General features: G+C 42.1%; 1 protein-coding gene across 28 annotated transcripts in view; it reads right to left on the minus strand.

Moving 5' to 3' along the window:
• NRXN3 (neurexin 3) overlaps window positions 1–23574 on the minus strand; it is a 985201-nt gene that overhangs the window by 908722 nt on the left and 52905 nt on the right. For all 28 annotated transcript variants that reach the window (XM_048307857.1, XM_048307861.1, XM_048307848.1 and 25 more), the window contains exon 2: window positions 19816–21080. In XM_048307857.1, coding sequence (XP_048163814.1) covers window positions 19816–20524 — 709 coding nt within the window. In that variant the 5' untranslated portion in view covers window positions 20525–21080. The remainder of the gene's footprint in view (window positions 1–19815; window positions 21081–23574) is intronic.

Raw genomic sequence — 23574 nt, forward strand, 5'->3', positions numbered from 1 at the left:
AAAACAGAAAACACAGAGGGTGGAGGAAAAAGGTGTGATCTTTTTGGTACTAACAAATAATGGTTTAAAATTTACTAGTAAATAATGTTTAAAATCTCTACTATTTTTAAATCTGTGAAAGAGTGTATGCAATAAATAGCTTCCATGCTCGTTATCTCAGATTTGTTATAAAAAAGACACTGCTGAACAGTATGAAGCCTCCAAGCCACCAGTTGAAATCCACTGTAAGTCAATGAAGATCCAAAGTTATTCCCAGCTAGCAGTCTTTTCATAACCTAAGTGGAAACAGGTGAATAGACCCTTCAGTTCATCTCCTGGCTGATTTCTGAATCCAGAAAATCCACCATCAATAACCAGCTTCCAACAGTACACAAATGTGCTGAGCACTGTATCAACTGAGAGAGTACAACCCCAATACAACCCCCCCTTCCCAGCAAGAAGAGGGCCAAACACAGTGTCAAACACTAGCACTGATACCTTATCTGGGTGTCAAGCACAGAAATAATGCAATTTAGTCTCTTGTTTCTAAATGCAATCCCTTTGCAGAAAATTTCCACCAGATGCTTGTTACATGAGTAAAAGCCAATACCTCTCCTCCAGGAACTGTCCTTACTCACCAGCCAGGATCCAGCTCTATGCGTTCATGCACTAAAAGCATGGAAAAGGAAGATGTTAGAATCTGCAGCACACGTCAGGCCATTCCCGAGTGTTTGTATCTCTATGTCTGATGAGGTCAAAGAGAGCCACAGCCCTCTCTTATTCCCTGAGCATTGCAGGGTCTGTAACTGCAGCCTGAACCAGGGAAAGCCATTCAGCTTACTCTGATTACATCTTACAGAGCCTCATTCACTGCCAGGTGAGTAATCAGTCCCACACTTAGAGCTAATAAAAACTTCCTTCACTAGGAAGACACTGCCCTGAAAAAAAACAATAGCAATTAAGGAGAAGAGATGCAATTTATCTCTTTGGATTTCAGCAATAGTCATAAGCACTATTGCTGAGGGATTTGGAAGAGAGATGGTACCTTCTTTTCTATGCCTTCTAATTACTAAAAAGGTAATATCTCTTCTCTGTTCTTCAGGAATATGTCAGTACAGATCCCACTGGAAATTGCTGGTAAGCAGTAGCCTTCCAGGACTGTAGGAGAAAAGTATTTTAGCTACATCAAGGGGTGATTGGAGGACAGTATTCCTGAAATGGCATCTGACCTAGCTGTATTTTCAAAGAAATAATGTGTAATGAGATTAAAAATTTTTATTATTCTCTATTGTCACCTCACAGCATGTTACAGAAACAAGTACTAACACGGGATTTTAAGTTCACAGAGCTGCAAAGTAGTTGAGGTTTGAAGGGATGTCTCACAACCATCTATTCTGACTGCCCAACTCCCTTAGGTCAAAACAGACCAAATTGCTCAGGACTTTCACTAGTCAGGTTTTTACTGTATTGAAATATGGAAGACCTTATGACAGCTGATGAAGTGAGCCTGGATATGCAAAACAGCACATACATTTAAAGAAAGCTGATAATACCTGGTATGCATTCACATACAACGGAAGAAGGAAGGAGGAGTGGGGGGCATTTAGACATCTAGACTAGTATGACAACCCAAATACTGTCATTTGGTAAAAGATGATCAGGTAAATCATTGCCTTGTACCACCTAAGCTTGGGTATTAGGCAGCACACATAGGGAAGTAATAGAAAACTACACGGTTGCAAAATTAAGGCAATAGGAACCTAGCAGAGGTAGTATATAGAGAACCAGATGAAGCACTTGGTATCTTCCCTCATGAACAAGTTGGTCACGGAATATTTGTATTAGCAAAATGTACAGAAGAAGATTTAAAAAGACTTTTTTCAGCAGCCACCAGTTGCTGGGTATCAAAAGTCTGGTGAGGAAGCTTGCCAGCTTGGAGGTATGGAGCAACAGGATTAATACTCAATCCAGATCCTGATGATTTCCCAGTGAGAGAACAATTGAGTGCATCTTCCGGGCTGTTTATATCATGTAATATTTTATGGATATCTTGCTTATCAACCATGCCACAACAGAACCCTCTAAAAGAAGCAGAAAGACTATGTAGACCAGCCCTGACAACTATCTAATATAGCTTCATCTTCTTCCTAAAGCACACCACTCACCACTGCAGAGAGCTCAAATGGCTATCTGCGCCTTACAGTGATATTGTCCTGGAATAGTCATGACCCTTATCTGCAGGGCAGATAAGGAATATCCTTTTTCTCCACGATTAGCCATAAGACATTGAGGTAAAAACACGTGATGCCATTGCTTTCTGGTGCCTAGACAGAATATATTGACCTTGGTCATGCTCTAGAAGGCCAGAGGTGAACTCTAACAAATAGCATCAGTTCTGCACACCATCATTTGAGAAGCACCAATTCCTTCTCACCAGCGTAATACAGTTTCAACCCTAGAGAAAAAGAAGCTATCCAAGAGGAGGATATTGCCTATCACCCATAATGTCTATGAACTTAATTTCTTCCTGTGAGTGAAAGAGAAACTGTTGTAGTTTCTATCTACCAGGGAAGTGGAACACTCTTCTACTCCAAATGCTGAATGCTTGACGAACCCTTTACAATAACATGAAGGTAAAAAAAAAAATAGGCCTTGTATTAGGAACACTGAGCTCAACAGGATCACTCCAAGGTATATCCCACAGACTGGGAAATGGTACGAAAGAACTGTCTTGAGCCAGTCTTGAGCTTGGTGAGGTCAGAGAATAAAGACCCTCTTCACTAGTCTATACCTCAGACAGAAGACAGTGTGTATGCATCTGCTGGGTTCATTCAGACCCAGAAGAGGGAAACAACCTCCCTTTATTATTTGGCATAATGGAGCATGAGCGAAAGCCACTTCTTCACTCCTACACAGTCTCTTAAATGACTCACAAAGAAAGCAACACCCACTTCTGCTGGGGCAAGCTTTCTTAGGAGTGACACCCGGGAAAAGAATGGGGGAAAAAGATATAAAGATTAAACTGGTCAAGTAGTTACAGCCATATTGAATTTACAAAAGAGGATGAGTCTGTCTCCAAAGATTTATTCACTAAACTCTGGAAGTACTCCTAATCACCACTGTAAATTTGCAGGTGTATAATGTGTGTGGGCTGTATTATCAAGGAAGAAGACAACTCTTATCCTCCAATATCTCACTAAGCTTTAGGTTGGTAAGAAAGTTAAATCTATTGACTATTCACTGCAATTCAATGATAAAATGCAAAACCCTAGAAAGGACAAGTTGGGCCTTCTTATGTTTCAGAACACTCAGTTCTGTCCTGAATTACAGCTATGAGGTCTCAAGTGAGCATTAGTACTGCTTTGTCACTAGGTTTTACTCTTCACAGTCTTCCTCCACACCAGTAGGGAAAGACATTTTCCATTGTCTCAAATGCAATGAACACCACCTTTTTACTGACTCCAGATCACTCAGCAGTGCAGTCTCATGGCACAGAGAGTATCATTGGTTTGCTGGATACTGGCCAACTTTAGGATATTCCTGTCAAGGTCTGAGGCAGGAGTTTTGCACTCATCTTAGAAAATACAGGACTTGGCTCCACTACCAGTGATGACCAAGACAGCCTTGGTGCTGCTGTGTCAGACCATGAGTGACACCAACCCTGGCTGTTTTCTGCCTGCTATAGTTTCCACATCAGTCTTTCCTTTCCTGCTACAGCAGGCACTGAATGAAGCCACCTCATTTGGGAGCAGGAGACCAGAGCTTATCTCCAGTAGGACCTTCAAAAACTGCTCCAGCAGATGGAGCTTTTACCTCATGTCTTGCAATTTACACTGTTTTGTGGAGAATGACAAGTTGGGCATCTGCTCCTTTCTGAAATTCCCACACACAGAAGAGAAGCCTGTCGTGTTCATCCCATATAATGATTAACCCTGGAAAATACAGAGCTCTTAAAACTGGCAGGGCTTTGAATCCAGAGGGGTCAGGAGGAGTCAGTTCAGACAGATGGTCTTGGAGATAAGAGAGATGAGTATTTTCTCAGAAATTAGTTTAGTTTGAGTGCATTAGCAATGTTCCACTATCTAGTTCTCTGTCCTAAGTCCTGGAGGGAAATGGAAGAAGGTCACACCACCTTTACATCATCCTATTAAAGGAAAGGGAGACTCAAAGTTCCTACATCTCTTCTAATTTCATTCATGAGGAATGTGTAGGCCAAATAGGATCCATACTGACATCTGAAGATCTAGAAGACTTCACTCCCCAAAGCCAAGAGCAAAGGAATGAGAAAAAAAAGGAAGACTGTTGTAGGAATAGGAAGATTCATGCACCACTGCATTCTTCTTTTACCTAGCAAAGTTCTTGGGACACATTTGACAAGGGCTAGGAAGGTGTGAAGAGTGTGCTCTGGAATCAGGTGGCAAATTCCAGCAAGGGAATCAGATATCAAAAGGAAGGAGGTTTAGACAATGTTCAAGGAAGAGATCCTCAAAGATGTGGACATTCCACTTAGCTGAAGACAAATACTAGAATGCAAACGTGGAAATACAGCTTTATCTTCCAACTGAGTGCCTTGAAAGCTGATCAGCTTTCCATGCTTGGACAGCTTTCCCACTACAAACACACAGCAGGACTGGGTTTTCCCTTGCTGATTCGTTTTCTTTTTCTCCAGTTGCAAAGCCCAACCCCCAGCCTCCCGTAGCTTTGCCTCAGAAAGACAGCTTTGCCTCCCAGTGCCAGTACGCAAAAGCCAGCCTGGCAAGTCACAATCAGGAGGCTCTTCCCCTGCTAGCCATGATCATCTTGACAGTTCCTTCTCCTCACATCATCTGTCATCTCTCTCACTGCACGTCCCTTCCCTGAAATCAGCTTCCTCCATCTACCACTTTAGGGTTGGGGGCAAGAAGAATGAAGATCAATGCCAAAGTCAGAGCACTTACTCCTTCCTTCCTTTTCCCACTAGAGTGATAAGGCAAACAGAGCCAGAGGCAGGCCTGGATGGGACAATCAGGCTGGAGGAAAAGCTGTGAAAAGCAGCAGAACCATAAGCAGCTACAAAAATCAGCTCATATTTCTTCTCTGAGAAAAGAACAGCTGGAGTGTTGATGTTTAGGTGTGTTTTGGCTTAGGAAAGACTGACAGAAAGATTTAATGAAAAGATCCACATAGTCACAGGTCTGCACATCACTCTCCGAGCATCCATCATGGAGATAATAGCTCTACAATTATATCTGAGTCTGGACTGGCCACTTGCTTTTCTGTGAGTATCTTGGGATCCAGTTTGACAGCGCTACCAACAAATGTCACTCCTGATCTTGGGATTGCCTGTTAGTTTAGATCTGTTTCCTTCTGGCCTAGTTCTGATGGTGAGTTTTATTACAGACATAAAGGAATTCCAGTGATGTGGTTCTTCACAGCATCAACAATTAAATTGTTGTGTACTGCACTAAAATAATTCATACGTAGTGCTTACAGCTTTAAATAATTTAATTTAAACAGCTTCCATAATAAATACCAGTCTGAACTGTTAGTTACCCTTGAGCAGAAGAGTCCTACTCATACTCCTGTATGCTGTGCAGTAAAACAGAGTATCTGCTGGAGGACAGCATGGTTAAATGCAGTTTACCACAATTACATAGAAAATAAGAGAGCATTTTTGGGCTAAAGAATATCTACTCATGTTTTCTCATTATGCTATTGTTTCCAACATAAGCACAAGGTCATCATGCCCCATCTGCCACCATCTTCATTCCACGCTGAACTTGCTGCTCACTTGGGTAACTGTTCTTTGCCAGGCAACTTTGTTTTCAAGGGTAACATTAGAAATGGAGCATTCTGGAACCATTTTTAGTGTCTAAAGAAGAGATTTTTGGGGAACAAACACAGAAGAAAGAACTCTTAAAAATATTTTTTTAAGCTGCTCAAAGAGAGTAGAGATAATAAAAGTAACGGTCTTCTCAGGAATCCATTTTTCCATGTGATTTTCTCTCTGCTCATGATTGGACAGGTGTACCCTTTGCTGGGTAAAAAACTGGATGGCCAAGACCCAAGAGTGGCGGTAAACGGAGTTACATTCAGCTGGTGGCTGGTCACAAGTCGGGTTCACCAAGGCTCAGTATTGGGACCAGTTCTGTTTAGTATCTATATCAATGATCTGGATGAGGGGATCAAGTGCAGCCTTACTTTGCAGAAGACACTAAGTTGGGTGGGAGTGTTGATCTGCTGGAGGGTAGGAAGAATCTGCAGGGAAATATGGACAGGGTGGATTGATGGGCTGAGGCCAGTGGTATGAGGTTCAGCAAGGCCAAGTGTCAGGTCCTGCATCTGGATCACAACAACCCCATTCATCACAACACACTGGAGGAAGAGTGGTCGGAAAGCAGCAAAGAGAAAAAGGACCTGGGGGTGCTGGTTCACAGTAGCTGAACAGGAGCCAGTGTGTGCCCAGGTGGCCAAGAAGGCCAGTGGCATCCTGGCCTGTATCAGCAATAGTGTGGCCAGCAGGACCAGGGAAGTGATTGTCCCCCCATACTCAACACTGGTGAGGCCACACCTCGAGTGCTGTGCTCAGGTCTGGGCCCCTCATTACAAGAAGGACACTGAGGTGCTGCAGCGTGTCCAGAGAACAGAGCTGGTGAAGGGTCTGGAGAGTAAGTCTTAGGAGAAGCAGCTGAGGGAGCTGGGGAAGAGGAAAAGCCTGTAGAAGAGGAAGTTCAGGTGAGACCTTACGTCTCTCTACAACAACCTGAAAGTAGATTGGGGCTAGGGGAGGATCAGCCTCTTCTCTCAAGTAACAAGTGATAGGATGAGAGGACACAGTCTCAAGTTGTGACAGGGGACGTTCAGGTTGGATATTAGGAAAAATTTCTTTACAGAAAGGGTTGCCAAGCAGTTTCCACGTGGAACAGGCTTCCCAGGAAAGTGGTTGAGTCACCATCGCTTGGAGGTATTTTAAAAAATGTGTAGAAGTAGCACTTAGTGGTAGGTTAACAGTTGAACTTGGTGATTTTAAATGTCTTTTCCAACCTAAATGATTCTATGAAAATAACCAACAAAACAAAAAAGTCAAATCGAAAACTCTTCTTTCTTCATCACATATGAGCAACCTTCTATACAACCAGTTCTATTCAGCTGGAAGTTCAGCACTTCAGCGGTCCATTGGAGCCACTCCACTCTGGAACAAAGTTTCCAGTAAAATTTACTGTTTCTATGGACAATGAAGGCTGGACAGAAAGAGAAGGTTACATAAGAGCAGGTTTGCAGATAACCTTTGCAGGTTTGAAGATGACCTTGGCAGGTTTGCAGAGATTCAGAAGGGAGGGAATATATAAAACCACAATACACTTTCCCCTATCACCTTCCATCCAAGGGTATGTTCAGTAAAGTATTCAAATAGTTGAAATTAGTCCTTCATTTTTGTATTTAAAGTGAAATCACAAACCTTTCTCTATTGGAAACATTTAGAGGAACTGGATCCGGTCTTGAAAAGTTGTATCAGAGCATGCATAAACCACAGATGGGAAAAATCAGCTAAAACTTTTATTGCTACAAGTCTATTTTTCCTCATTACTAACTCCAAAAAAACACTAAACAGGGGAATCCATAAAGCATAGCCCAAGTAGTGCTGCCAACTGGCACAAGGTACAGAACAAGGTGGTTCAAGGTGGTTTCAGCTGACAAAATTATGAGACAACAGTCCCAAAGGCAGAACTTCCTGGTTATGGAAAATCCAATTCACCAAAAAGAATAAAAAGAGGTATTTCTTTGAATTTCAACTGAAATTTTACAAGAATCCCTAAAATCCAATGCTCTGTTTTTAGCTTCACATTCAACGTAAACCACAGTATTTTGTGGCTTTTCTAGCACACTTGGATAAAACTAGATAAACTACTACACTGTTTAATACTTAGGATTTAGCATTCTGGATTCCAATTCCATCTCAGGCAGCGTCTGACTTGATACCCTTCAGTAATTCTCATTCTGCTTGCCTCTCAGTTTTGCCATCAGTAAAATGGAGATAGCATGCATTTCACAGTGTGGTAGAGTGATGTGAAGGCTGACTGATTTATCAGTAGTTGTGAGATGTTTAGGAATACTCTGATGAAATGTGCCACATGTATGCACAATTTATTGTTAACCTGACAGCGTTTTAGCTGTTTTATTTTCCTGCCTTGCACACAATTCAAGTGCAGGATGCCTGAAGCACGTTTGAATGGATGCCATGTGGCATTTTGATTGTAGCAGGTATTACCATTTAAATTCACAACTTTAACATCACATTTAAGCAGAATTTTTGCAATTAATATTCCTTCTTCACTCAGTTTTAAAAGAAGAACATTTGATTGGTCTTGCTTTTAGTTCAGTATCGGATCATTGAAATTATTAAAGGCAAACACAGGCAAGGAAAGAATCTCTTAGAAGAATGTGCTCTTTGGGCCAAATCTTTAGAGGTGAAAAAGGACAGAAATAAATACAATATGAAAGTAAAATTATCAAAATTACTATTTTGAATTCCAGACCAGTCACAAGGCTTCAAGGCTCCTGAATCACTTTTCAAAATGGGACTTAAAAGTAACCTTTTTAACTGACAAGATCAACAAATCTAAGTAGATTTGTGTTTAGCTCTTAGTTAAGAACATCTTTCATCAGATGAGTGAAAGCTTTGCTTGACTAAAGAGTGCTTGGTGTACAAAGTTAATTTTAAGTTGAATACTATTTATGGGACCAGATGTGCTAGAAACATTTTATACAATGATCTTTACATTTGATAGTTTTACTACAGAACAGCTTATTGATGACACAGTATCTGCAAGTGAAAATAATTCACATGGCCATGTTGCAGCAGAGCTGTGCACAAGGAAAAAACAGCTGGGCAACTGTAAGGATAGAAATTAAACCAGATGAAACCTACATTTTGTTTCACTCCCAGACCTGAAAAGGGGCTCAAATCGTTTTAGTCAGCTTTCCAACAACAATATTTTGTCAGTTAACTAGGAGGAAACTTAAGCAATTTCAGGTCTGGAAAAAAACTAGTGGAGACTGTTACAAATGCCCCAAAATAGTGTGATATAGATTCATAGATTTTAAGACCAGAGGGAGCACTAAATAGACCTACAATACAGCAGTGACCTCCACTGTAAGTGGTGGCAGGGCTATAATTAAACACCACTGACAAATGAGGTCTGAAATCACAGCCAATTGTTCTCCCGGGATAGAGGATTTGTACTTCGGTTTAGCTATCTTTTGCCTCGGGCAACCTGGGAGTCACCACACTGGCAGCGGCAATGACAGGGAAAACATCCCACAGCTCAAGAATGACTGTCACGCCATACTGGTGCAGCACCCAAGCGATTTTCATAGGCAGAGCCTTACTTATCCAGCCCAAATCTCAGCTTGGGCTGGCTGCATCTCAGAGAGCCTTTCTTGCACAGAGAGGTATTTGTTATGCTCTTCTTTGGGAATGCCTGCTGCCCAGTCGTTAGGTCCAGCTACGTTGTAAACTACTTCGGTTCAACATGCTAGAAAGCTAAAAACCAAACTGCTGACAATCCCAGCCTCTCAAATCAGTAGCTGTGGTTCTTTGTTAATATACTCAGCCTTGCTGCCTTCACTGTCTCTGTTGAGAGACTGCACTCTTCAGTCATACGTGTTAGAAGTCAATTGGGAAGAGCCCACTCGAGTGCTGCCCACTCAAAATTATTCCCCAAGCCTTTCTTTTAGTGGAGCTCTTGATAGACAGCAGTACCTATGGAGCTGTCACTTCCAACGAACTGAAATGATAACAGTGCTTCACACCACTCTTCTCTTCTGGAAGGCTTCAAAGGGCACCAATCTGGTCATCTTTCTGCCTGTGCTCCAAGCTCCACTTGCTGTCTGCAAACTGGAACTCTGTTCTCCTCTCTGGTTAAGTTTAACCTATGCTTAGGTCTCCTTTTGCCTGCACTTCCAAACCTAACAATTCCCACAGGTGATGCATGGTGGGGTTGAGTCCATGGGTTTTCATTAATGCCATTTGGTCAGTGCGGGAGTACATGCCCTTTCCTTAAAACACTTCAACATTTTTGTGGTATCTTGCAGTTCATCAGTAGTAGATCCATATTAGGGCTAATCATCTCAGTAAATTATAAAATAAGCTACAATAGATAACATTTTTTTAAAAAAATCAGAATTAAGAAATTCTACAAATTAAAAATACATTGCTTTTTTCTGCAGATTGTCATCCAAATCAGTTGGGGGTTTTTTTCCTAAATATTTTGATCTGAATGAAACCACAATTTCTCACGCAGAAAACATTTTCAATCTGTCTGATTCTGACGTGTCTTAGCCGGTCAAAATGTAATATCACATGTCTTTCATTCAAACATGCCACAAGAAAGGGCAGGCAAACACCCAACTGCCTTAAAGACACATTTCTGTGTCAGATGCAAAGTAGAGATAATGCATATAGGTATATAGGCCTGATATCTGAAGCTTTGGAAATTTGTTGTAGGTGTGTTCATTGCTGCAGTTGAGACACAATTGAGCATTTCAGCTTAAGTAATGAAGGAAAAGAAAATTTAGTAGGAGGCAGCCAGCAAGCTACACTACAAATTGGTCACTGGAGCCCTACTGGGTTTTTTTTTCCAGTGAAGGGGAAAAAAAAAAAAAAAATCAATCTCCAACAACACAGTGCCCACTAGAGGAACTCTGAAGAAAGAGGATTTTGCCACTTTCTGCAGCATCCCATGCTTACTCAAAAGGTCTTCTACACAATAATAAACTTATAGTCATAACAATATCATCAAATTCCAAGCTCACACAGCTACCAGTACCTAATCTGGCAAATTTTCATCTAGATACCCCTCTATGAGTTTTGCCCCATCTTTGACACTAAAATAAACATTCCTCTAGCTCTGGTTGTCCTGAGCATTATACAGCAATGCTAGCGCTTCACAATGGCAATATATCCATCCATAATTTTTTACGTTCACTGATCTCCTGTTATCTTCCTTAAAGCTATGTGAATTACAAGGACCTACACAGATGTCCCATTACACCAGAGGTCTGGTAGACATCATGAAGGGTAGTTCCTTTGCACAGACCCCTGCCTCCTACCACACCAAGTCCCAGAGCAGGTCTCAGAGAAGCCAAAGAGGAAAAGGCAAAATACAGAAGTAAAAATACCAAAAATCTGGTTACTTTCCCAGCTTTTACTTTTAGGTAGTCCTAGACAATAAATTTTATCTCCTCTCCTCTTCACAAACTTCACCTTTTTCTTTTTTCTTTTATTTTTTTAATCAGCAAGTTATTAAGGAATGATTCCACACACTTCTTCACCATTTAAAAAAATTCTTTGGGGAATATAAGCAATTTCAACCCCATACAGAAAGAAGCTTAAGGAATTCAGCTGCAAACACAACTGAACTATGAAATTTGCAGATCACAACACTAGCCACTCTCTTACCGGCTAGCCATTCCTCAGCTCTTGTTCCTGACCAGCCTCAGTGGAGAAACGTGCCTTTAGTTCCGAGGATTTCTCCTATGTTACCTTGAGGAGAAAGGTACTGAGAGGCACTCTGACCCTGAAAGCCAGACTTGTAAGATGGACGCAGCGGGAATAACCAGAAAATCAAACACATGCCTGTGGAGACACATCAGAGGTTTGGAAAACCCAGACAGTGTCATTTTTCTCAAGTACTAAGGCAACAAACCACAAAGAAATGAAAATCCACCCAAGAGACTACAGAGGCCAAGAAACGCTTCTGAATAAATGCAGCAGCCAAGCAAACTATGGAGCCTGCCAGCACTATTAGAGATTGAAGCCTGGTTTTAACCTACAGCTCAAATTTCTACATCTACCAAGGAGCTGCTTCTTTCTCTTCTGATAAAGGTCTCTTGCCAAATACTCAGAGCCAAAACCAGTCCATTATATTCACTCAGGTTACTTAACTGGTCAAATTCCATGAATAAGAGGAGGAAGAGCAAAATTCTGAGAGCCAAGTATACCTTTCCTTCTTGCCCTATGTTGCAAGCTGCAGACCAGCTACAAATACACCTGCTGTATCTAATAAGCAGTTAAGAGCTCTGATGAGAGTTAACAGGAAAAGAAAGATTTTTACCCACCCTTTCAGTGCCTTAGAACCACAAAACACTTGCCAGCTTTGTGCTAATTAAACACAGAAACAATCCAATGGGCTTTCTTTGCTATCCTGCTTTTCATGCATAGAGGAACAGAGGAAGTGCAAACTCTGCCATTCTGCTTGGGTAGCCTTTTATGCTCTCTTTGCTTTCCCTGACAGCACAAGGTCAAGGTGAGTCTTGAGTATGGAGGGTGAAAGGGGCAGGCTGAAACTAGCAGCCACAGCAGGGAGAGCAACAGTGCTGGCAGGTAAGCAGAGGTGGGCCACTGTACAAGGAAAAGCATCTGATCAGCATCTGAGGTTCACAGCAGAGGACATGTGGGGGAAGTCAGTGGACTACATGGGTCAGATACAAAAAAAAAAAAAAAAGTCTAAAGCTCTCTTACTCCCATTGCTTGTATCAGCACCCTGCAGTGCAGCATCTGCTCCATGTCACCGACAGGGAAGAGGCTACACTGCTGCTCAGGCTCTTGTCTTTGCCAGCACAACTGCAGCCTGGACTGCTTATTCACAGTGGGACACTGCACAGAGTAGGAGGAAACTGGGAGATTTCTGTTGAAAAGAAAGATGAGGAGCATTCCTCAAAGATGGCCACTTAACAAGGAAAACTACCTTAATTTCTAACTGCATATCCTGGCTAAAAAACTGACAATCAAACCACATCATTCTGCTGGGTGTTCATGCATTATCATCATTTACTTGTCATGCCAAGAGATTTATATGTCTCTATCACTGTCATACAGAAGCATATGGGATTCTTAATACCTGGAGTACAGGAAGCCCCACTGGCTACATATTTCAGATATGGAAACTGAGACACTGAGGGTAACCAGGTACATATCCTCTGCAAAGAAAGGTCAATTGATTCAGTCTTGAGTCCTTTAGTCTGCCAGCAAATCACTCCAGGGACGGAGAAAGACCGTGGCAGAAATGGAAATCAGCCTCTTAGGTGCTAACACTCTTATGACCAGACCATTCAAGTTCTGCTGCCCTGCTCCACTTTCTTTACATGTTATACCTTGGTCTCTTTTCAGAATAATGAGGTGAACAAGTGTACATGCAGGCAGGGCCTGGAGAGCTGACACAGCATAACTGGAAAAGGTGTCAGTAGCACAGAATGTGAATCCAATGCACACAGGTCTCAGCCCCATTTCAGAGCAAACACATTCAAATACAAACCAGTTCTGCCTCACGTAGATTGTGACATCCACAGTCATTCCTACTCCCCACATGTATACTTCTCTCAGCCCTTGGGCTGTTTTGCACCCAGTTGTCAGCTCCTGGACCTGTTTAAGATGGAAGAAGGGCAATTGCTTTGCTCTGCAGTGTGGGTTTACAATGGCAGTGGACCTGTCTGCAATGAAGGATTGTGGGAGAGACACACAAATACACCCAGAAGTCACATTGCTGTCTCTGGACAGCAATAACATGGCAGTTGCCTTGCTTTCTATTGGGAGAGAAAAAAGCTTTTCTTGTCCATCAAGTTCAAAGTTGGTTAGCGAAGAAACAAAGAGGTGAAGTGAAATTAGAAGTTGGCCCAGGACAGGTGGCCTTTCTACCATTTCATCACATGGATTACCACCTTCTCCTGCACCAGGGAGCACTCAGTGCTGATGTTGACGTGCAGAGGTTCATCTTCTTTGAGTAGTGTCAGAGTCCACTGGACAGATGTGCTCCTCCTCTGATTCTCTCCCTGGAGCTTTGTGGCGCCATTTCCACCATCCTCAAGGTATCTGGGAGGATTACTGCCCTCCATTTTTCACCAAAACAGAAAAAAAATTACCTTGTGGCAAATGCCCTGCACACCTCTGTACCAGAATAAGGATGAAGCTACAGCTTCTGTCTTGCTTGGGGATATATTTACTGCTGATTGACCTCTGTGACAAGCTGCCTAGCTCAGCAGAAGTCTATACAGTAATAATAAATCAACTCTTCCCCTCCTCCTTTTATTTTTTTATGGCAAAACCAAAGGAAAATAAACCCTTCTTCAGAAATCAAGTTGGAAATATCTAAGTTGGAAAGAGAAATTTCTGACTTTGCTCACTTTCACATAATTATGACTAGTTACTTTAATTTTGATTTTTATTTAGTAATGCCCAAAAATTCCAGTTTAGACCCTAGCTGTGCACACTTTGGGACAGAGCAAGAGCTAGCAGGTTGGTCTGTGGGCTCACAGAGAATGGTGGTATCCAAACTCCATCCAGATTTAGTCCTCCAAAAGCTTGGTCAGCCCACTCTCTTTGCAAGAGCCAAGAACTCTTTCTTTATTCTATCAGGCAGGTAAAACCAATACAGAGCAGCTACTGTAAACAGTCTATATGAGCTATGGTTTTTCTCTTTTATAACATTTTATAAAAGAACATGTTCGTCCTGGGGGTTTTTTTCCCCTGAGTTCCATCTTCTCCAGGCCCACAAATTATTGTCACTCCTCACCAGTTCCACCTTACACCAATCTCCTTTGTAGCCAACCACCACCTGCTTCAGTTTATCTGAGGAGATGTCCAAACTTTGCCTGTGGGCTTTAACACCTCTTTTGCCCAAGGTCTGCAGCTGACCCGCAATCCAGCAGAAAAGGATTGTAGCCCATAGCTCATCTATAATACAAGAGAGGGAAACTAGAATAATATAGCTGTTAGCATGTATTGCAGCCACACTGTTTGAATCAATGGCACTCACCATACAGGGTCCTGCAATCTCCCTGCACCTCCCCTCCTTTTAAAGCAGGGGAGACTACAAAAAAAAGCCTAGCTCTGGAGTTGCAGGAAGTCCACACTTAGTGAGTGGGGTCCTTGGCATCTTCTGTGAAAGAGTATGTAGGATCTAAATTCAAATCCTGCGGCTCCTGCTCAGTTTTACTATTCATCACTAAAAATAACAAATTGTGCTTGAACTGCACTTTGAGGTTACAAAGCACTTTATAAACATTAATACCTGAACACATCATCTTTCTCTGGTGCTCATCTGGCAATGCATCAAAAAAATTTTAACCAGACTGGAAAAAAGATTATAATTTTAAATACAACCAAAGGAACTTAAACCAGGAAGAATGAGCAAGCAAAAGAGATGGGGAAAATTGAATTGCTGCAAAATGAAGTCATGGGCAGAGTTCTTACCAGCTTTCTGCCCAATGGCCAGGGCTGTGACATAAGAAGTGACAAAAACCAGCAGATTTGCCCCTTTCAATATTTACTCCACAGACCTTGGAGACAATCAATTCTAGAGTTTTGCACTGGTGAGTGAAGATCTGGGCCCATCCAAAGTGTGTGCCAGAACTGCCTGGTGTCCTCTAGAACAGCAGAGCACAAGACCAAATGGAGGGTCTGCAACTGTTTATTGCTGGTGAATTCAACAACCAATTTATATTCATCTCTCAAGGAATATACAAGTGGAAGCAAATATTATGGTCATGTTCATTTGTTTCTGATTACAAAATGTATGTAAATGTATATGCAAATTAAGTGCAAGCATCAGGCTCATGGCAAAGTGCCAAACTATCCCCTAGTGTTACAAAGATTGGGGTGGCTGGCAGGGCAAAACAGTGACTGCAAGTGAGGCTGGGCAGCGCTTTCAGATACAGCCAAAGCTTGGATGCTCCAAAGAGGCAGGAAGCGGATAAATCCCACAGTAACTTGTCACTTTAAATGAAGCTGAGGGGCTATAGAAAAATCTGTTCCCGACGCAGTTAGAAGTGTGATAATTACAGAGCAACGGGCTCCTCTGTCATTCAGCAGGCAGCATCCCCAGGAAATCTTGCTCTGTAATCAAGGGAAGAGGTGCAATCAAGCCCATATTCAGGCTTCGTTTAGAAACAGCCCCTGCAGGCAACACAAAGGCTTCAGCATGGTGCTTTGTGAAGTTGGTGATCAACGCCTTGGTTCTGCAACTACAAGCAGAGTTAAAGTCATTTCTAAGCACATCTTATGTTCACCTTTCCTCAGAAAATCCAGAAGAAGTCTTGGAAGAGGGATGAGGGTTTAGGCCAAAACACACTTGTACAAACAGTGTTACGTTCACCCTGTCCACATTTGTGAGCTCACTCTATACAGAGCAGTGTCAGCGAAAGAAAATTTCTTGCAGACTGACAGCATGATCCTGAATGAGCAGATATGAACAACCTCATCTGGCTTCTACAGCAGCTCAGCTTGCAAAATTTGCATGGGGAAGGTTTTCTTGGGTTTTTTTCCCAGAAATATGAATGTATCTGCGATGATCAAATTCTACAGGAACCTCATTCTCTTGGCAGCAGCCTGGTCCCGCAGAGACTGATGAGGTTTATCAGAGGGGAAGATGTCTCTGAGTTTAGCTTTCATGTCTAATGCCACCATTGCCCAGGAACATACAAATTAATTGCTACTCAAATCAGCCATCCTTTGTACCCTACAGAGCTGTCAGATTCAGTGAACCAGTTTACTCCAACTGCAATAAAAATAGTCTCACATTTTACTCAAAACAGCCAAACCTTCCAAAGTGCACGCATTTGCACTCCCACTGTATAAACTCAGAAATTGTACCTGCTCAGCTACCATCTGGGTATGTGACTGCCATGATGTACACAATCCTGGTAACTCTGGGTGCACATGAAGTGCCAGAAATTTTTTTGCACATTGGGGGCACATTCTGGACAGGATTCACAGTTTTATCTCAGTACGGAACGGTTGTTCTCTGTTGACGTTTACCATAACTGGAACTGCACTTGGAGTTACAGTAGCCTCTAATACCTTAAATGGAGTTTCATTCCATCACAGTACAGAATCAGCAGGTTCCACTCTCTGTTTACTTCTTCTATCTCTGGCCACAAAATAAATGAGTTTGCTATGGTTTTACCATCTGCAGACACAGGTATCACTCAATAGCCAAGTAATGGCCTGGACACTGTCAAGAGAACTCATTATTAAAAAGGTACATATTACATTTAGCTGTTCAAACAGAACTTGTTATTGATCAGATCCCATCAGTTCCCAGTAAAAAAGCCAACTCTGGTGATGAAATGAAAATACGCACATAGACTACAGACTAGTAAATACCGTAATGGAGTTAAGGTTCCCCCCCAAAAGGGAGTTGTTGATACCCAGTCAAAAGAGCAGTCTTTTTCAAAAGTGAGACTGGGAATAAAATAACCATGTTACTTCTGCATATCTCCAGAGGATATATATATATATATCCAGAGGATAAGGAAACAAAACAAAAGAGAACAGTTCTGACAACAAACATCTCAATCTCTTGGGAAAAAAAAGCAAACAAAGAAAATACAAGTTGTTTAATGGCCAATCAAGCCACAGACAGGAAGAGCCTGTAACCACTTCTGCCATTCCTTCCACATCCTACTGTTTATCAGTGGAGGTTCTGCCACACTCACAGAATTGAAAGACAACATCTTTGGAGTTTGCTACACTTTTTGTTTTCAGATAAAAAGGTAGCTATACTTAATTCGGTTCCTGGTTTTTTTCTTGCCTCTTTTCTTTGTCTGCTTGTTTCCACTTACTAAACAGCTTTTTCTTTTGGTTTTCCCATTCATCTGCACAGACACTGTAACATTTTTCAATGACAGCATTTAACACACTGAAATCACCACTGCTACAGCATAAAGGAGGCAGAAAACAAGGATGATTATAAAATTCTAACATAAACCAAATATACACCATTTAGTAATACATGAGAATACAAGAAGAACCGAACAAGGTAATGACTGTGGAAATCTCTACATTTGATCCATTGGAAAAGTTCTCTGCACAGCATCTTCTCTGAGAGTGAATCGACCCCAGCTAACAGTGAATAAAAAATGTTTGTTTAAGAAGGCACATCGTGACAAACTTCTTTGCTCACCCTTAACAGCAGGTTGGGCTGGAAACTGATGAATCACTACAGGAAACAAACAGCAATGGTGACTCACGGCTTCAAACGGTAACAATAGCACTGCTTTATCCATGGTGTCTACAACAAAAATATCCCTGGATTCATTAGAAGATGTATTTCAGATTGTTCCATCCACCCAGGAAATGCAGAAAGTCCATCCCCTGAGCCCTGGTTAGAGTTCTCACAATTGCCCCACAGGTATATGGGATTCTTGCTCACTTACAGTACTTTCTCAAAGAAGTTCACTGAAAACCATATGCTGTTGATGTCTAGAGCAGCTCCCCAAGGAGTCTGGATCCATGAGCCCAGCAGCAGAAAGAGCATTATATCTTTATGTTTCAGGGTTCACATGCCTGTGTGGCTCTTGCAATCTTCTATCACGATAGCTGGCATTTAGACCTGAGGTGTGTTTGTTCCATAAGCGTATGAGGATCAGGCCTAGTGGCCCAGCTCCTGAACCACCTGGTCACACCCAGAAGTCTCTCCAGCCCCACATAACTCATGGCTCAAGCACAGAAAATAGTTCTGGCTCATTAATGGTTTGGACTAATCAGGTCGGAACAAATAGCCAGGGAAGAATTCCGGTGTTCAACACTCCACAGGCTCACATCTCCTGTCTAATGCTCATGTACTGTTACTGTATTATTTGGATATAAAGCCAAATTTTCTGTTATGATTAAAATCACCTTAAAATGAATGCACTTATGGATGCTATGTTTATCTTCCAAACCTTCCCTTCCTATAAAAACATGTTTGCTTCTCCATCTAAACTGCAAAGGTAGAGCTGTAGGGCTTTTTACTTAGATATCAAGAGAATAAGGACTGTTTTCACCACTCCTCATATTGTACAGACTAAACTCTGGTTAATCTAGTTTCACTGCCAAAAGAAGTGAACAAATGTTAGTTGTGAAAATATATTATTGCAAATATTTCCATTTTGACAAAATTTCAGGTTGGGGTTTTTTTTTCCTTGAGATTGGACACTTCTTGTCCAGGTTTCATCTTTGGTTTAAGTTCAAACTGTGGTGTTTAAAGCCAAATGTCATAAATAATGTTGTGATGGGATTGTCAAATTCACACAGGAATTTTCAGTTGACTTACTTAAGTCTCCTGCATATACAGAGTTAATTACCATCACACTGATAAGACCAAAGGAAAAATCTGAAATACACTTCATCATGTGGTTTGCATGACTTAAAACTTTCAAACTCAAATTCAAAAAGAGAGTACCAAACAATGCAGAAACATGCAAATCCCTCTTCCCTTTGCAACACTAAGTAAGATCAATTTATGAAGCAATTTAAGCAATTTAATCAAGGATGCTAAAACAATCAAGGTGCCATTCAGTGATTAGTATGCAAGCAATTGAAGGGAAGCATGGGGCTTCCATAGGCTAGCAACAGCTAACATCAAGTAAGTGTACAGTGTCCTGTCAATCAGTTATGTTAGCAATATATACATGGCTCCTGTTTGCTGATACTTCACTCAGTTTTCAGGGACATATGGCAATGGAATTCACCCAGCCAGCCATTGCTTTTACCAACACTAACCTAAGGTACTTCTTAGGTTTATTTACCAATTTATGTTCTCTACCCCTATTAATAAGTTGCTGATGAAATGAATGATGAAGACGATGGAAATCTGTCCATGCTACAAGTGCAGCATCCTTTCAGAAAGGCACTTGTTGCAGTTGCTCACACTCTCTATCTACTCCCATTTCATTACTTCCATTTGGAAAAAGAATGGTGGAACTTGAATTCCTCTGACAACCATCAGCAGGAATAAGAACTCTGTCATAGTCCTGCTAAACAAATTAACTCTTTGGATTGTGTAAAGTTCAATGAGAAGTAGGGAAGTATTCTCTTACCTTCAGAACACAGCTTGCCAGTATATCCAGTGGCTGAGCAGTCACAGTGTGGCTCGCCATCCAGAAGGAAGCAAGTGCCACCGTTTTCACAGGGGTTTTCTGAGCAAAGTCCTTCCATTTCCAGGCGGACCCCTTGACTGCCCAGGAGCTGCGGCTCAGAATTGCCGTATTTCAGATCCAGGATAAATCCTTGAAACGGAGGCTCACTCAGAACACCATCAAGAGTCAACGCAGCAGGACGAATGTCCAGTGGGACTCCACCAATAAAAAGGTCACTGACAATATTCATATACTGGCGCTGTGGACGCACCTCACCTGGCTTGGCTTCACCATCCAGCACTAGCACCGTCCGAAGGTGACTGCGGCTGACCATCAGGAAGTGCCAGTTGCTGTCGTTTACCTGCTTGTCTGTGATAACTGTCGTCTCCGCACAGTCCACGCTGAACTGCAGCTGGATGCGCCCATCAACAAGGGACAGACAGAGGAAGTCACAGACACCACCATCATCAAAATAGAGAAGCAGCCCAGCAGAGACATTGGTCTTGAACTGGAAGCTGAGTTCACTCCTAGTGCTGGCATCCCAGCGGAGGTAGCGGGCCCACTGGTTGGGGATGCCCATGAACTCCAGACCCAAACAGAGACCCAGCAAGGAGCCCAGCAGCAGACTCACCTTCAAGGTGAAGTAGACAGAATGCAGAGTGAAGCCCATTGTTTCAAGAATCTGTTCTTCCCTAGGAGAAAAACAGAAGCCACACTACTGGGAGGAGAACCCCAGCAGTCAACACCAAATGTTAAATCCAAAAGGAAGAGAAGGAGAGCAGAGATAGTGACAGAGAGCAGGAGAGTAAGTGGAAAGCGAGATAGCAAGCACACGTGACCAAGAGGAAATGTCTCCTCCCAAGGAAAGATCTCAATTATCCTTTAGGAACCAGAGGCTTTTATCTCAGAAGTACACAGTATATGAAGTGACTTCTCCAGATGGCGTACTCTCTAAAGGGCAAAATAACCTATAGTGATTTGTTTTGGTAGAACACAAAGGTGACACTGGTGTTCCAGGAGGAAGGAAAGGTAGAGCCAAAGCCCAAGCCTAGAATTCTTGTCTTCTACATGTGATGACAATCTTTACAGAGATGGCAGTGAGATAGGAGAGTGAATTCATAAAGCACGTGAACTTCAAGAGGGCAAAAATAAAGTCAATCTTCATGATGCGCTGGTGGATACCCAGCCCATAATTCACTGCTTGGCACTCACGGAGCTTGCAGGACCTGTGGGGCAAGACAAAAAAAGAAAGGGAAAAGTTAATCTTACTACTCACCACATCTTTACCATGAAGCTTACTAACATCTTGTCCAATTACTCAGTTACATTTCTTGATACTCTGAACACTTCTTCATGCTTGCAATTGGCTGTACAGGTCTCAAAAGCATCAAGGACATCTATGTCCTCAAAAGTAAGAGGCCAAAATAGAGATCTCACCAAGTCATCTGCACACGTAACAATGAGCAAGGTAAAAATACACCAAATCATTTAACTCCCTATGATGGGTGCAATCTCATTGACTTTACTGAGAATGCTGCTGGAGCTTTCCCAGTAACAATTACCTCTCCATGAAAATGCTTAGGGGAAAGACCAGAGTTCCTTAGAGTTCAAAAGTTGGTAAGGGCAAGAGAAGACATTATCCAAACTTCCCATTCCATTGCTTACATTATGCTTCCTAGCACACCAAGGAAGTGTTAGAGAAGACAACCTTGCTGTCAGCCTGTCACACAATAGCTGCTTTTACTTTACATGTCTTGCATACTTCAGAGACTCTACCAAGGACCTCTGCAACCTGGAAACATGTGCTATGCAAGTTATATATGGCAACCTGCAGCTTAGATGATAGCAAACTTGTAGTTTAGATGCTAAGAACTGTCTAAGCACTTAACCACTTACCCTGGTCTAGTGGTTTGGCAAAAAGGCCAAATTCATCCCTAACTGAGAGCAAAGAATTCTAACTGCCTTCAGTGAGTTACATCTGTTAACACTGGAATTTAACTCACTTCTGCATACTTGCATGTGGGTGACTCTATGCCTGGTGTAGGAGGATGTTTTAAGTGACAAGTAAAGGCAGCACAAAGCTAGATTCATTCTTTGAAAATTCTACCCAAGAAGAAAGTAAGTTTTCTATTAACACAGGTGTTTGTTCACAAAGATGGGTTGGACACAAGAACATCTCTGGGAATGGCTAGAATGGCATTAACATAAATACAAAGCAGGAAAGGAGGCGATGAGAATCAAGGCCTTCAGCCTCACAGAAGTCAGCATGAATACAACTTCCACAAACTGGAACACAAATATTATGAGGCAGTATTTGCTTGGGAAAAGTGTTTTGTGCTGTGGACGATGAGAGTTGTTGACAGCAGACACCTTTCAACCCCATTGCCCATCTTGCTCTGAAGGAGAAGGCACACAGACACTGCAGAAGTGGGCAGTGCTGGAAAGTTTCTGTTTGGTAAGGACAGAGGCTGAGCTGGAGGAGAATCACTAAAAAATGGAGGGGAGAGTCCACACAGTCACATCCTCACCTGCCTCAGGGACCTGCAGAAGCCATAAGTCTCCAGAGCTGTCAGTCTGACAAATTTAGCCAGCACAAAAAACAAGTCACTTAGAAAACAAAAGGGATCAATTAAAAGAAAACCCACAAGTTGGAGAGAAATGTGAGCTTTCAGTGCCCAGTGGAAACCAAGCCTGTTCCCTGCAGCTGCCTGAGTGGAGCATGTTGGCTACACTGCTATAAACACAAATAAAATCAAGTCAAAACCAGAGGGAAGATAATTCCTTTTAATCGTTAACAGCTTGGCCGAGGAAAATGGAAGGGGGGCAAAGGAGGTGTTAGGAGAGGTGTAAAATGAACAAAAAAATTGAACACAGAATCCAATTGCCCAAATAATTTGTCTTCCCAATAATCACAATATTGGCTAAGCTCATGGTGGTTTTGGGGGGTCCTGAAAAATTAACTGGGAAAATATTATGTAGTTCTCATTCATTTACCTTTCTTCTCTGTGCTCCCTAGTGGATCCACTAAAATAGCCCATGATTTATGGAGAAGAATAGAGTGAGAGAAAGGTAAGAGAGAAAGTGATGACCCAAGCCTGGAATTACTGATGAGATGGGAATAAGAATATCATAATGTGTGTAAATTAGCCACTGATGTGCTTCCAGCAGCTCACAGCTTCCTGAACCATTTACTACCACCATGGCAAAATTCAGTACTCCATCAGACAGCTCTGTGCTCAGCCTGAGCTGAGAAGGGAGACAAGCCCAGCATGGCAGCAACCATCCACAGAGACCCCAATGCAGCAGGGCTCTCACACCAGCTTTTAATTCTCCTGGGCAGGGTAGATCGCATCATCTGCATCAAAACCAGCCCTCAGTCTTACACTCTTCTCTCCCTGTTTTAGAAGACCAACTCTTTGATAAGCAGTGAAAGATGCTGTAAATCACAGCAGCAGGTGTGAACACTATAGATAACCTGAGATGCGTATGTCCATGCACAGTTCAAACTCCTGTCTGAGAAGCCTGTCAATCTCTCCCAATCCCACGGTGCTGAAACCCTGTTTACACAGACAAATATCAGCTTCCGTGGGTCACTTCAGTCCTTAGGATATTTCAAAAGTACAATAATGGGAGTAGGCTACCTCTGTGGTGCAAATATCTTTAACGATACAAATTCATTAGGGCAGGACAAAAGGCATAGTAAACAAGGGAAACCAGACA

This window comes from Corvus hawaiiensis, chromosome 6 (assembly GCF_020740725.1).
Source record: "Corvus hawaiiensis isolate bCorHaw1 chromosome 6, bCorHaw1.pri.cur, whole genome shotgun sequence".
Taxonomy (NCBI): domain Eukaryota; kingdom Metazoa; phylum Chordata; class Aves; order Passeriformes; family Corvidae; genus Corvus; species Corvus hawaiiensis.